Here is a 13,754-nt window from a genome sequence, read left to right as displayed (position 1 = left end):
GGAAAGTTAAAATCCCCTACCATAACCACCCTATTATTCTTACAGATAGCTGAGATCTCCTTACAAGTTTGTTTCTCAATTTCCCTCTGACTATTGGGGGCTCTATAATACAATCCCAATAAGGTGATCATCCCTTTCTTATTTCTCAGTTCCACCCAAATAACTTCCCTGGATGTATTTCTGGGAATATCCTCCCTTAGCACAGCTGTAATGCTATCCCTGATCAAAAATGCCACTCCCCCTCCTCTTTTGCCTCCCTTTCTATCCTTCCTGTAGCATTTGTATCGTGGAACATTCAGCTGCCAGTCCTGCCCATCCCTGAGCCATGTTTCCGTAATTGCTATGATATCCCAGTCCCATGCCCGAGTTCATCTGCCTTCCCTGTTAGGCCCCTTGCATTGAAATAAATGCAGCTTAATTTATTAGTCTTACCTTGTCCATGCCTGACCTGACTGCTTGACTCACTTCTGTTCTCAGTTGTACCGGTCTCGGATCGATCGCTTTCCTCACTTTCTCCCTGGGTCCTACCCCCCACCCCCACCTTACTAGTTTAAATCCTCCCAAGCAGTTCTAGCAAATTTCCCTGCCAGTATATTAATCCTCTTCCAATTTAGGTGCAATCTATCCTTCTTGTACAGGTCACTTCTACCCCTAAAGAGATTCCAATGATCCAAAAATGTGAAACCTTCTCTATTAAACATCTGATTAAGTGAGTGCAGTTTCATGGAAATTAGTCCCTTTTCCTCGAATACCTCGTCATGAAACTTCTTTCCTCCTTTTAGTGTGTACAGTAACCTTGGAGGAAAGACAGCCTGGAGAGACTTTCAGTACAGGCTTCATTTGGTGGTCCAGAGATATTTAAAGTGGGATTTTGCTCCTGTGAAGAGTGTATTGTGGTTGTGAGATCATAGAATCTCCACAGTGCAGAAAGAAGTTATTTGGCCCATTGAGTCTGCACTGATCCTCTGAAGATCATCCCACACCCCCATTAACCCAGGGTGCTGAGTAATTGCGTTATTTCCCCTCCCACATGGTTGAAGATGCCCTCCAGTGCTTCACATCCACATCCTGCCCCTCCGCCCTCAAACCCTGTCCCTCCACCCATAACATGGACAGAACCCCCCCGGTCCTCACCTTCCACCCTACCACCTTCGCATAAACCGCGTCATCCGCCAACATTTCCGCCACCTCCAAATGTACCCCACCGCCAGATATATATTTCCCTCCCCGTCCCTTTCCACTTTCCGCAAAGACCGTTCCCTCCATGACTACCTGGTCAGGTCCACGCCCCCCAACAACCCACCTTCCCCTGCCACCGCAGAAATTGCAAAACCTGCGCCCACACCTCCCCCTTCATCTCCATCCAAGGCCACAAAGGAGTCTTCCACATCCATCAGTTTTACCTGCACATCCAACAATATCATTTATTGTATCTGTTGCTCCCGATGCGGTGTCCTCTACATTGGGGAAACTGGGTGCCTTCTCGCAGAGCGCTTTAGGGAATATCTCTAGGGCAGCCGCACAAATCAACCCTACCGCCCCATGGCCCAACATTTCAACTCCCCCTCCCACTCTGCCGAGGACATGGAAGTCCTGGGCCTCCTTCACCGCCGCTCCCTCACCACCCGCCGCCTGGAGGAAGAATGCCTGATCTTCCACCTCGGAACACTTCAACCCCAGGGCATCAATGTGGACTTCACCAGTTTCTTCATTTCCCCTCCCACCACCTTACCCCAGTTCCAACCTTCCAGCTCAGCACCATCCTCATGACCTGCCCTACTTGCCAATCTTCCTTCCCACCTATCCGCTCCACCCTCCTCTCAGACCTATCACCTTCATCCCAACATCGATTCTCCTACTCCTCGGATGCTGCCTGACCTGCTGTGCTTTTCCAGCACCACTCTAATCTAGATTCTGATTTCCAGCATCTGCAGTCCTCATGTTTGCCACAGTGAGAATGTGCAAGCTCCACAGTCACCCAAGGCTAGGATTGAACCCAGGTCCCTGGTACTGTGAGGCAATAGAACTAATAGCTGTGCTATGAGAGCAGTGACTGCTTAATGTAACATTGCAAGAGCAGTTCTAGATTTAAAAATGTGCTTCTTTAGATAGCCTGACAGTTTGTGTTTAGCTGTTGGCAGCAGATGGAAGAAAGGATTCTGCATTATTTCAACTTGCAGTTGAATTGAAAATACAGAATGTGTTGTTCCAAGCATTTCACCTTTCAGTTGTAAAGACCAGCTTCACTGTCGGCTTCCATTGGTCCATTATGCTTGTAATTTATTAATTCTATATTAACCCTTTGAGCCTGCTCAGCCATTCATCATGAGCCTTATTCTGCTTTCTCCCCATAACCTTTGATCTCATTCACTCCGAGTGCTATATCTAGCCACCTCTTGAATACATTCAATGTTTTGGCATCAACTGCTTCCTGTGGTAATGAATTCCACAGGCCCACCACTCTTTGGATGAAGAAATATCTCCTCATCTCCTTCTCCATGATCGATCCTGAATCCTAGGCTCCTGGTTCTGGACACACCCATCATCAGGAACATTCTCTCTGCATCTACACTGTCTAGTCCTGTTAGAGTTTTAAAGGTCTCTATGAGATCTCCCTCATTCGTGTGAACTCCAGCGAAAACAGTTCTAACCTAGTCAATCTCTCCTCATATGTTAGTCCCGCTATCCCCTGCATCAGCCTGGTACACCTTCGCTGCATTTCCTCGAGAGCAAGAGTATCCTTCCTCAGAAAGGGAATAGATGCTTGGCATTAACTGGGCATTCACTTGAATCCATTCCAATTCCTCCAACCCCATAAATAAAGATAGGCCAGAACTGTCATGACACATATCTAACCTGAAACCAAATCTATAAGAATTGTAAACAAAAAGTGTTTGGCTTTACTGCGTTTGAGATGTCAAGGTAGCTCAGGTGTGTGGCATACTTCCTTCTCTGCTGACCTCCATTTGGATGAAATTTAACATCAATGATAGAGTCCAAAGTCTTTGCCCCAACAACCTGAGGCACCCCTCAGAAAATCCCTCCACAAAATTTGACACACCATGAGAGGTTTCTTATATGAGCTGTTCTTGCTCAAGTTCAATTTTCCAGGCCACATCAGCCATTTGAATCTGCTAAGGCATTTCATTCTACCATCTGGATGAAGTAGGGGACCCTGGCGGGTAGCTGTCTATGTCAGAGTCATCTCTGTGCCCACCAGGGATTTGGAGCAAAGAATATTAACTCAGCATCCCGAAGTAATATATGGTTAAGCCAGTTCACATTCTCCTGGACTGTAATATCTATAGCCTGGAAGAATCTGTGTTCCACACTTACATAGCAAAAGTGATCATAGTCCCAGAGGACCATAAGGTTGGTCTCTCATCAAAGAGAGATACCCGGCAGTGGTTTAACCTGAGGATGATCGTGCCACAGGCAGAGGGTTGGGAGGGTGGGATCTTCATGGTGACTGCATCTTCATGGTGCAGTTGGTTTGCAATACAGAGTGATACCAATAGCGTACCAACTCAGTCCCCATGAAGATCCTACTTTCCCAACCCTCGGTCCATCAAACTAAGGTAACTGACCCCTAATCAACCTACATAATATGTGTGAGGTTGCTGCCCCTCTACCACTAGCTAACGAGGCTGCTCCTCAATTCTGGAGATACTTCAGTCCCTCTCCCATGACCTTTAACTCTTCACCATGCCCCCCCCCCCCCAATTTGGAGGGAATGGACAGTCTAGGAGACCTCCATGTCGGATTGTGACTGGGCATGGTCAAGGTGCTCATCAACAACTCCAGGCAGTGGGTGGTTGAGAGATGATGTGACTTAACAAACTCCACACAGACAGTCACCCAAGGTGGGAATTAAACCCGAGTCCCTGGTGCTGTGAGGCAGCAGTGCTAACCACTGAGCCACCGTGCCGCCCAAAATCTCCGTTGCTCTCAAGCCAAGCAAGAGTCGAACTACAATGTCAGGATCCGTAATCAAACATGTTGTTTGTTGCATCATAGGCTCCAGGTGTAATTCCACATACAAATGGATAGTTCTCCTTGTATTCCATGTTATCTAACTTTGGTAATCACTCTACCATGCGGAAGCTTGTCGAATGCCTCACCAAAGTCCCGATCGATCACGTTCACCATTCTGACATCATCTATCCTCTTCTTTCTCTTTCCCCGTGTTTTCCCTGTGAGAGTCCTACAGTGCTCCACACCTCCGCACCCATGGATGCCAAATAACCTTCAACCACAATACAGAAGGAAACCATTCAGCCCACATGTTTAACCCAGCTCTTTGGGAATGCTCTACAACTTTTTCCACTTCTTCAATCTTTCCCATAGTTCTTTTTTTAAGAGGTATATTTTTTGAATATATTATCAGAAAGATGTCCTTAGGTAAGGATGGTAATGATGAAAACTTGGTAAGAGAAAGAAATTCTTATTCTACCTTTACAAACAAATATAATGGACTGTTTTCTGTTCTAGATCCCATGTACGTAAGGGAAATTATCCGTAAATATTCTAAGATGTGTAAAATCATTGTTTGACTGTTGTTCTACTTTAAAACTGGGATCAAAATAAAAATTCCACTGAAATGCTTGTCAAAAGATGACTCATAGAGATGTACAGCACAGAAACAGACCCTTCGGTTAAACTTGTCCATGCCATCCAGATGTCCTAAATTAATCTAGTTCCATTTGCCAGTGTTGGCCCATACCCATCTAAACCCTTCCTATTCATATACCCATCCAGGTGCCTTTCAAAATTTGTAATTGTACCAGCCTCCTCCACTTCTGCTGGTAGCTCATTCCATACACACACCACCCTTTGCTCAAAAAGGCAGATTCCTTTTAATCCCTTAGATCCCTTTTAAGACCTTCCCCTCTCACCTTAAACCTATACCTTCTAGTTTCGGACTAATGTACCCTGGGGAAAAGACCTTGGCTAATCATCCTATCCATGCCCTTCATGATTTTAATAAACTTCCATAATGTTTGCCCTCAGCCTATAATGCTCCAGGGAACACAGCCCCAGCTTATTCACCTCTTCCTACAGTTTAAACCCTCCAACCCCAACAACATTCTCGTAAATCTTTTCTGCACCCTTCAAAGTTTCTCAACATCTTTCCTATAGCAGCAAGAACAGAATTGAATGCAATATTCCAAAAGGGACATAACTAATCCTCATTGGAAAATGCTCCCTCAAAGTGAATCAGGGACTGAAACTAATTCCAGCTACCGATTTAAAAACACATTTTTTAAATGTAGTTAATGTTATTGTATTAATTAGACACAATGATTTCCAAACTTGAATTGGGTGTACTTGCATTTGAAAGGAGGACCACTGGTGGCAATTGAAGGTAATGCAGCATGTTGCATAAAGCTGCAAGACACAATGTGAATGATCATCACAAAGTTCAGATTCCAAGCTTCCTAGACTGGAATGGGTAATTGGAAATTGATTTCTACTAGCCACAATGTTTACTGGCATTTTCTATATTTTTAAATCTAGGTGAGGTGTTCTACAGAAGTAAGTATCTTCGCAGCGACACTTACAAGTCTAACATAGAAGCTAATAGGATTGTGGTGTCAGAATTTGGCACAATGGCTTACCCAGATCCGTGCAAGAACATTTTTTCCAAGTAAGCATGAAGGAATCTACTGATTGTTCCTATTTATTTTGGTTAACAAATTGATCCTTGTCATGGAATAGTTGAAATTTGCAGCACAAAGGATGGCAATCAGGCCAGTTATGCAATGCCAACTCTTTCCGAGAGCAACCCAAACGAATATTACTGTTCTGGCCTTCTACCTTTATCTGCTTCAAAATTAACTCTGTTTAACAAAAAGGAAGTATTAAGCTTCACCTCAGTCAATCCAGTGGCAAGCACTCCATTCTCAAATCAGACCTCAGGCACAGCTATTTCTTCCAGCTAAAACTGTTTCTCACTCCCTAAGTGATGATTTGAACGTAACACATATTATCATCAACTTTCCAAGTAGCGAAGCTAGTCTGACCCTATTCACCCTATTCAATTTTTTTGTCATTTAAAAAGCTTGCATTGCATATCTTATAGCCTTCTATGTTCCAGTGAAAATGGTAAAAGTTTCTCAAGTATCTTCTTAAACAGTAGTTTCCCAACATCTTGGCAGATTTGTGTCAAATACCTCAATGGCTTTAATGTCTTTAAGACGAAAAAGTGTCCACAACTGTACACAGTACACAAAAACTGTGATGTGACAACTTTGCTGTTTAAATTCATTATTATTTTATGACTGTTGCACTCCATGCTCCTATTTATAAAAAAAAGTTTTGATTTATGACTTTACCTATCTCCACTGGCACGTTTTTTTAATTCATGGGAAGTGGGCATTGATGGCCGGGTCAGCATGTATTGCCCATCCCAGCTTCTGTTGAGAAGGTGATAGTGAGCTTCATTCTTGAACCACTGCAGTCCATTTTATGTAGAGGGACCCAAAATGTTTTTACGAAGGGAGTTTGGATCTCTAGATCTCTGCCCACTAAATCCCATAGCCTTGAGAGTCTTTGGACCAAATACAAATATCCATTCCTTGTTATTTTTCTTGCATATATATCATTCCGCATCTCTGCACATGAAATTGCATCATTTATTCTCTTATCTTGTCCATTCCTTCCTTAATTATTTTATAATCCTTCATATTGTTTTATTAGCAAATTTGCAGCCACAATTATGTGTTCATATCAAGGACAAATCTTAACCCATTATTGAAATACTACTACCTGTGGTCAAAGCAAAACTCAATGATCCTAACGTTTTTTTCTGGGCTGCCATCTTCTTGTCCTCGCAGTTGTATTTCTTCATATTCCATACACCTGAATTATTCTCATGGAATGTATTATTAAAAATCTTCTGATAATTTATATTTAGCACCTCTGCTGAGCACCTTTTATCTCTCCAGTATGCAATTTCTGCAAATAAACTGGTAAATTCATCAATGGTTTGCCTACAACTTGATTAGAATTTTTGCCGGTCTTTGAATTTTTCCTTCTCCTCCTTCTTGACCAATTGCCAATTAGTGTCTTGTTAAGTAACAAAATTTGCAATGTTTAAGGTGGATTTTAAAACTAGAATCAAGAACATTAACAATAGGATCAGGAGTAGGCCATCTGGCCCATCGAGCTAGTGCACCATTCAATAAGATCATTGACTGACATTGTCGAGAACTCAGCTCCATTTACCTTTCCTCTCACCATAACCCTTGATTCCTTTACTGTTCAAAAATCTATCTATCTTTGCCTTAAAACTTTGAATGAGGTAACCTAAACTGCTTCACTGGGCAGGTAATTCCATAGATTCACAACCCTTTGGGAGAAAAAGTTCCACCTCAATTCAGTCCTTAACCTGCTGGCATATATTCTGAGGCTATGCCCGCTTGTTCTCGTTTCAACGGTCAGTGGAAACAACCTCTCTACTTCTATCTCATCTATTAAGTTCATAATTTTATTTGTTTCTGTATGATTTACCACCCCCCCCCCCCATTTTACTATGGCCTCAAAGCTTTTATCGTCTCTTCTCTGCCTTCTTTCAACAATCTTAGTGATATCATATATCTTTAGGGTCCAATAACATATGCAACTTGAGTTTCACCAATATTGCAGAAACAATTGATTTTATACATTCAGTTCCATAAATTGTTACATCGCATTTGTCTCAAACTGGGAAACAAACATAAGCATGCAACATGCCTTTGTTTTTATTTTACAGAGCAGTTTCCTATCTCACACACGCTATTCCTGATTTCACTGATAACTGTTTGATCAATATAATTAAATATGGTGAGGATTTCTTTGCTTCATCAGAGGTCAACTACATCAGAAGGATAGATCCTAGAACTCTTGAAACATTGGAGAAGGTGAGATTTATTAAAATAAAGCTCTATTGGAAGAATTATATTTGACAACTCAATGAACTGTTGTGTTTACATGGGAATGGTCGCCAATGTTTAATTAACACACTGACAACAGTCAAATACTTTAGATGTCTTTAGGTTGCACCAGTTAATCAGGAATGCTCCTGTTTTAACCTTCCTCCTGAATTAAAGTTATCACTCCAATGGCTTTAAACCCCATGTTTTGGAAGGAATGATGATATCTATGCTATTCACTTCCAAACCTCCGCGATATCATTTGAGTGAGTGAGTAGGCAAAAGATTACTCTACTCTGCTTGAGCTGATTAATTCCTTTGAGTATCTCTGAACACTTCATCCTTCCTCTGAGGATTGTCGAGGTTTCACTTGATAGCTTTTACTTTATCATGGAACAAACATATTAGAGCCTTGAAATGCAATACGCATGTGTTACAGTGCAGAAGGAGGCCATTTGACTGATTGACTCTGCACAAACTCTTCAAGTGAGCATGTTACTTAGTGGGGAAGACATTGGAAGCCCTCTGAACAGCCATTTGTGTCACGCAGTGTACTGCATTTCATGATAGAATACCTCGGGATCCAGTCAGTGTGTCACCAGTTTTATGGGTGGAAGCGTAATAAACAGCTTTAATTTTTAATTTCTCCTGATGTTCTAATACTCTGCAATTGAATTTCTGCTATAACATTTTAATATGTGCGCAACCATGATGAAATGTATGCCATTAAAACAGTAAATGGTAGTGTACGTTAAAGATAAGAGTTGCATCGATTATCTTTGGTATATTTATATAGGTTGACTACACAAAATATGTTTCTCTGAACTTGGCAACATCGCATCCACATTATGATGGAGATGGAAACACTTACAATATGGGCACCTCCATCGCTGAGAAGGGCAAAACAAAATACCTGTTTGTGAAGATACCAAATACAAAGCCAGGTACCTTGATGGAGATTTACAATGTTGGAAAGTTTGAAGATGGTTTTGATTTTAGTTTACATGTATGATTCAGTGTGATGTTGGTAATTCCTTTCACCAAAGTGTTCTGTCAGTATTTGTATTTCAATAAATTATTCCTTAGAGTAGTTGCATCTAGTAGCAATCTGTTGACTTATCCCTTCCGTCCTTCCTACCTTCCACTCATTACAAGTCAGACTTGGACACCAATGTTCTCACTGTGTTATTGTAGTAGAAGTAAGAGTCCAGATGAGTCTATTTTATAATTCAGTACCGCACCATATTGTTCATTTGTTGACTAAACTATTTTTAATGTCTTTGTGTTGTCCAATATTCTGAAGGATGTGAAGTATTCAGATTCTCTGTATTTGAGGTCCTTATTAACTTTTTACAGCAGGGTGTGAAAGTGTAAAGGCTTATTGAGATTACTTTGGCCAAAACATCATCTGGAAGTATAAGAAAAGAAAGAAATTCCTTCCATGTCACTCATTATAATGAGGTAAAAACAATGACTGCAGATGCTGGAAACCAGATTTTGCCCGAAACGTCGATTTTGCCTGTCCTCGGATGCTGCCTGAATTGCTGTGCTCTTCCAGCACCACTGATCCAGAAACTCATTATAATGAGCCTAGGCAGTCCCAGGGATCATATTTGCAGTCCAGTTACTGTTCTGCAGGCTCACCACCACCACCTAGAGAGCAGTTAGGGCTGGGTAGTAAGTGTTGTCTTTGTCAGCAATGACCATGTCCCATGCATGAATGACGATAGTTGAAAGAGGATAATTGAGCAGCAAGTCCTCTGCACTTCTTCAGATAGCTATGTGAAGATTTAGAAAGTGAAGTCCTCTTGAATTGGAGTGTGATCCTGGTGTGTCGGCACCTAATAAGGCTGTCAACAATACCAGGGAACATTGGTTTGCCTGCCTGATCAGGATTGATATTACTAGTGAGCTTTGGCTTTCAGTTAGGAGCCTAGATGAAGGGCTCATACCCCAAACATCAACTCTCCTGTTTCTCGGATACTGCCAGAACTGCTGTGCTTTTCCAGTGCAACACTTTTTGACTACAATCCTAGAGACAGCTCAGTAGTTATAGTGTTGTTATTGTGGGGGGATGGAGGAGTTTGGTGAGAGAACAGCGATGGGAAATGACAAGATTGGTAAGCTCATAACGTAGATTTTCTGGAAAGGCAGGAGACAATTGGGAGGGGTGGAATGGTGGCTGATAGTAGGCCTTAGATTTAATAAGGAGCTGGGAGAAGAACTCCTGATCCTCTTGGCTCTGAAGTAAGATAAACTTCAAACTTGCCTTTTGGGCAGTTTAGACCCCTGCTTTACATATGCATAAGACTTAACATGAGTGAACTGATTATGAACTGACTTCTAGGTCAGGATCTAAAGGAGACACTTGGATTTTACTGAAATGTCAGCATTGACCACAGTCAGTGGTCACCTCTAAATTGGTCTGAATCTGGAATTATTGACCTGGAGGTGAGAGAAACAAGCTGATGCTTTCAGGGCTCCTCGACACATCAGCAATAAATGACAATTACACCTTTAGTTCAATGTTATTTCATTAATCAGATTAAAATGCTGACAAATGTGCTGCAGCTGAGGAGAACTGAGATGAGGAGGAATTTCTTCAGCCAGAGGATGGTGAATCTTTGAGAGAGAGATAAATAAATTCTTGATTAGTAACGGGGTCAAAGATTACGAGAAGAATGGGGCTGAGAAACAGGTAAGCCATGATTGATTGGTAGAGCAGACCCGATTAGCTGAATAGCTTAATTCTGCTCCTATATCTTATGGTCTAGATATTTAATTAGGTAAAGGTTGAAAATCAACTGCAGCAAAGTTCAAATTATCCAGTTTCAATATCCAAAACTCAAAATAGGGCAATCTCAAGTGGGCAACACTGGGGCAACCAGATGGAATATTAGTGTCCCCAGGGTGTTAGTAAGGTATCCTGAGGCCCTGCACATAAACAATATTTGGACTATATCTGCAAACAACTCAGCTCTGTCCAATCTAAACCACAACAATGTACGATTTGCTGCATTCATTTAATCAGGCACCCAGCGAAAAAGAGAAATGGTGAAATATCCATTGTAAGTTTTAGGGCTTCTGAGGTTTAAAATGGTATTTACTTACAAATTTTAAGTTGCAAATTCTTAATTTAAGATAAGATCATCTATTGTGGTTGGCCTAGCATAGTACAAGCAACCAGTGCGTATAAATCAATTTAAGAATTTAAGAAGCAAGATTATGTTTAAGGTGAGAAGGAAAAGATCTGAAAAGGGCAGAGCTGAGTATGGTGGTCATCACCAAGGAGCAGGTGCTAGAAAAACTGAATAGCCTGGTAAATCACCTGGATCAGATGGACTACACCCCAAAGTTCTAAGAGAGATAGCTGAAGACTTAGTGGAGGCATTAGTGGTGATCTTTAAGGAATCAGGGAGGGTCCCAGAGGACTGGAAAATCACTGATGTGACACCCCTGTTTAAAAAGGGAGTAAGGCAAAAGATGAAAAATTACAGAACAATTAGCCTAACCTCAGCTGTGGGCAAGATCCTGGAATCCATTGTGAAGGATGAGATTTCTGAATACTTGGAAGTGTATGATAAACTAGGGCAAAGTCAGCATGGTTTCATCAAGGGGAGGTCATGCCTGACAAATCTGCTAGAATTCTTTGACAAAGTAACAAGCAAGTTAGACCAAGAAGAGCCAATGGATATTATCTACCTGGGCTTCAAGAAGGCCTTTGACAAGGTACTGCACAAGAGGCTACTGAGGAGAAAGTGAGGACTGCAGATGCTGGAGATCAGAGCTGAAAATGTGTTGCTGGAAAAGCGCAGCAGGTCAGGCAGCATCCAAGGAACAGGAGAAGCGACGTTTCGGGCATAAGCCCTTCTTCAGGAGAGGAGACTGAGTAAGATAAGGGCCCATGGTGTAAGAGGCAAGGTGCTAGCATGGATAGAAGCTTGGCTGTCTGGAAGGAAGGAGAGAGTAGGGGTAAATGTGCCCTGTTCAGGATGGCAGCTGGTGGCAAGTGGTGTTCCGCAAGGCTCAGTGTTGGGGCCACAATTTTTCACTTTATACATTAACAATTTAGATGAAGGAACCGAGGGCATTCTGGCTAAGTTTGCAGATGATACAAAGACATGTAGAGGGACAAGTAGCATTGAGGAGGTGGGGAGGCTGCAGACGAATTTGGACAGGTGAGGAGAGTGGGCAAAGAAGTGGCAGATGGAGTACAACATGAGTATGAGGTCATACACTTTGGTAAGAAGAAAAGAGGCTTGGACTATTTTCTAAATGGGGAGAAAATTCAGAAGTCTGGAGTGCAATAACACTTCGAAGTTCTAGTCCAGCAGTCATAGAGATGTCCAGCATGGAAACAGACCCTTCAATCCAACCTGTCCATGCCGACCAGATATCCCAACCCAATCTAGTCCCACCTGCCAGCACTCGGCCCATATCCCTCCAAACCCTTCCAGTTCATATACCCATCCAAATGCCTTTTAAATGTTGCAATTGTACCAGCCTCCACCACTTCCTCTGGCAGCTCATTCCATACACGTACCACCCTCTGTGTGAAAAAGTTGCCCCTTAGTTTTCCACACTGTAAGTAATCTAATCTAATCTAATCAGGTCTCTTTTTTATCTTTACCCTCTCACCCTAAACCTATGCCCTCTAGTTCTGGACTCCCCGACTCCAGGGAAAAGACTTTGTCTATTTATCCTATCCATACCACTCATAATTTTGTAAACCTCTATAAGATCACCCCTCAGCCTCCGATGCCCCAGGGAAAACAGCCCCAGCCTGTTCAGCCTCTCCCTACAGCTCAGATCCTCCAACCCTGGCAACATCCTTGTAAATCTTTTCTGAACCCTTTCAAGTTTCACAACATCTTTCCAATAGGAAAGAGACCAGAATTGCACACAATATTCCAATAGTGGCTTAACCAATATCTCTCAAGGTAAACTTGCAAGTTGAGTCAGTGGTTAGGAAGGCAAATGCAATAATGGCATTTATTTTGAGACAACTTAATATAAAAACAAGCAAGTACTTCTGAGCCTCTTTAAGGCTGTGGTCAGACCACATTTGAAGTATTGCGTGCAGTTTTGGGCCCCATATCTCAGGAAGGATGTACTGGTCCTGGAGCATGTTTGGAAGAAGTTCACGAGAATGGTCCCAGGAATGAATTGCTGAACGGATGAAGAACGTTTATGCACTCTGGTCTATATTCGATGGTGTTTAGAAGGATGAGAGAAGATCTGATTGAAACTTACACAATACTCAATGGCCTGGACAGAGTAGATGTTGGGAAGATGTTTCCATTTGTAGGAGAGAATAGGACTTCCCTCAGAGTAAAGGGAAGACCCTTTAGATCAGAGATAAGGAGAAACTTCTTCAGCCAGAGAGTGGTGAATCTATGGACTTCACTGCTGCAGATGGCTGTGGAAGCCGGGTCATTGAATATATTTAAGATGGAGATAAGTTCTTGATTGTCAAGGGGATCAAGAGTTACAGGGAGAAGGCAAGAGAATGAAGTTGAGAAACCAATCAGCCATGATTGAATGGTGGAGCAGATATGATGGGCTGAATGGTCTAATTGCTGTTCCTGTGACTTCTGAACCTGAGGGATAGCTTTTTCAGGCAGAGAGTGGTGCATGTATGGAATGAACTGCCAGAGGAACTGTTGGAGAAAATGAGGATTGCAGATGCTGGAGTACCAGAGTTGAAAAATGTGGTGCTGGAAAAACACAGCAGGCCAGGCAGCATCCGAGGAGCAGGAGAATCGACGTTTCGGGCATAAGCCCTTCTTCAGGAATGAGGCTGGTGTGCCAAGCGGGCAAAGATAAAAGGTAGGAGGGAGG

General features: G+C 42.4%; 1 protein-coding gene across 1 annotated transcript in view; it reads left to right on the top strand.

Moving 5' to 3' along the window:
- LOC122558277 (beta,beta-carotene 15,15'-dioxygenase-like) overlaps positions 1-13,754 on the top strand; it is a 38,502-nt gene that overhangs the window by 5,210 nt on the left and 19,538 nt on the right. Inside the window, exons 4-6 of the mRNA XM_043706674.1 lie at positions 5,518-5,647; positions 7,754-7,901; positions 8,710-8,857. Coding sequence (XP_043562609.1) covers positions 5,518-5,647; positions 7,754-7,901; positions 8,710-8,857 — 426 coding nt within the window. The remainder of the gene's footprint in view (positions 1-5,517; positions 5,648-7,753; positions 7,902-8,709; positions 8,858-13,754) is intronic.

Source organism: Chiloscyllium plagiosum, chromosome 17 (assembly GCF_004010195.1).
Source record: "Chiloscyllium plagiosum isolate BGI_BamShark_2017 chromosome 17, ASM401019v2, whole genome shotgun sequence".
Classification (NCBI taxonomy): Eukaryota; Metazoa; Chordata; class Chondrichthyes; order Orectolobiformes; family Hemiscylliidae; genus Chiloscyllium; species Chiloscyllium plagiosum.
Note: the sequence above shows the minus strand (reverse complement) of the source record. Positions and strands in the feature narration are given on the sequence as shown.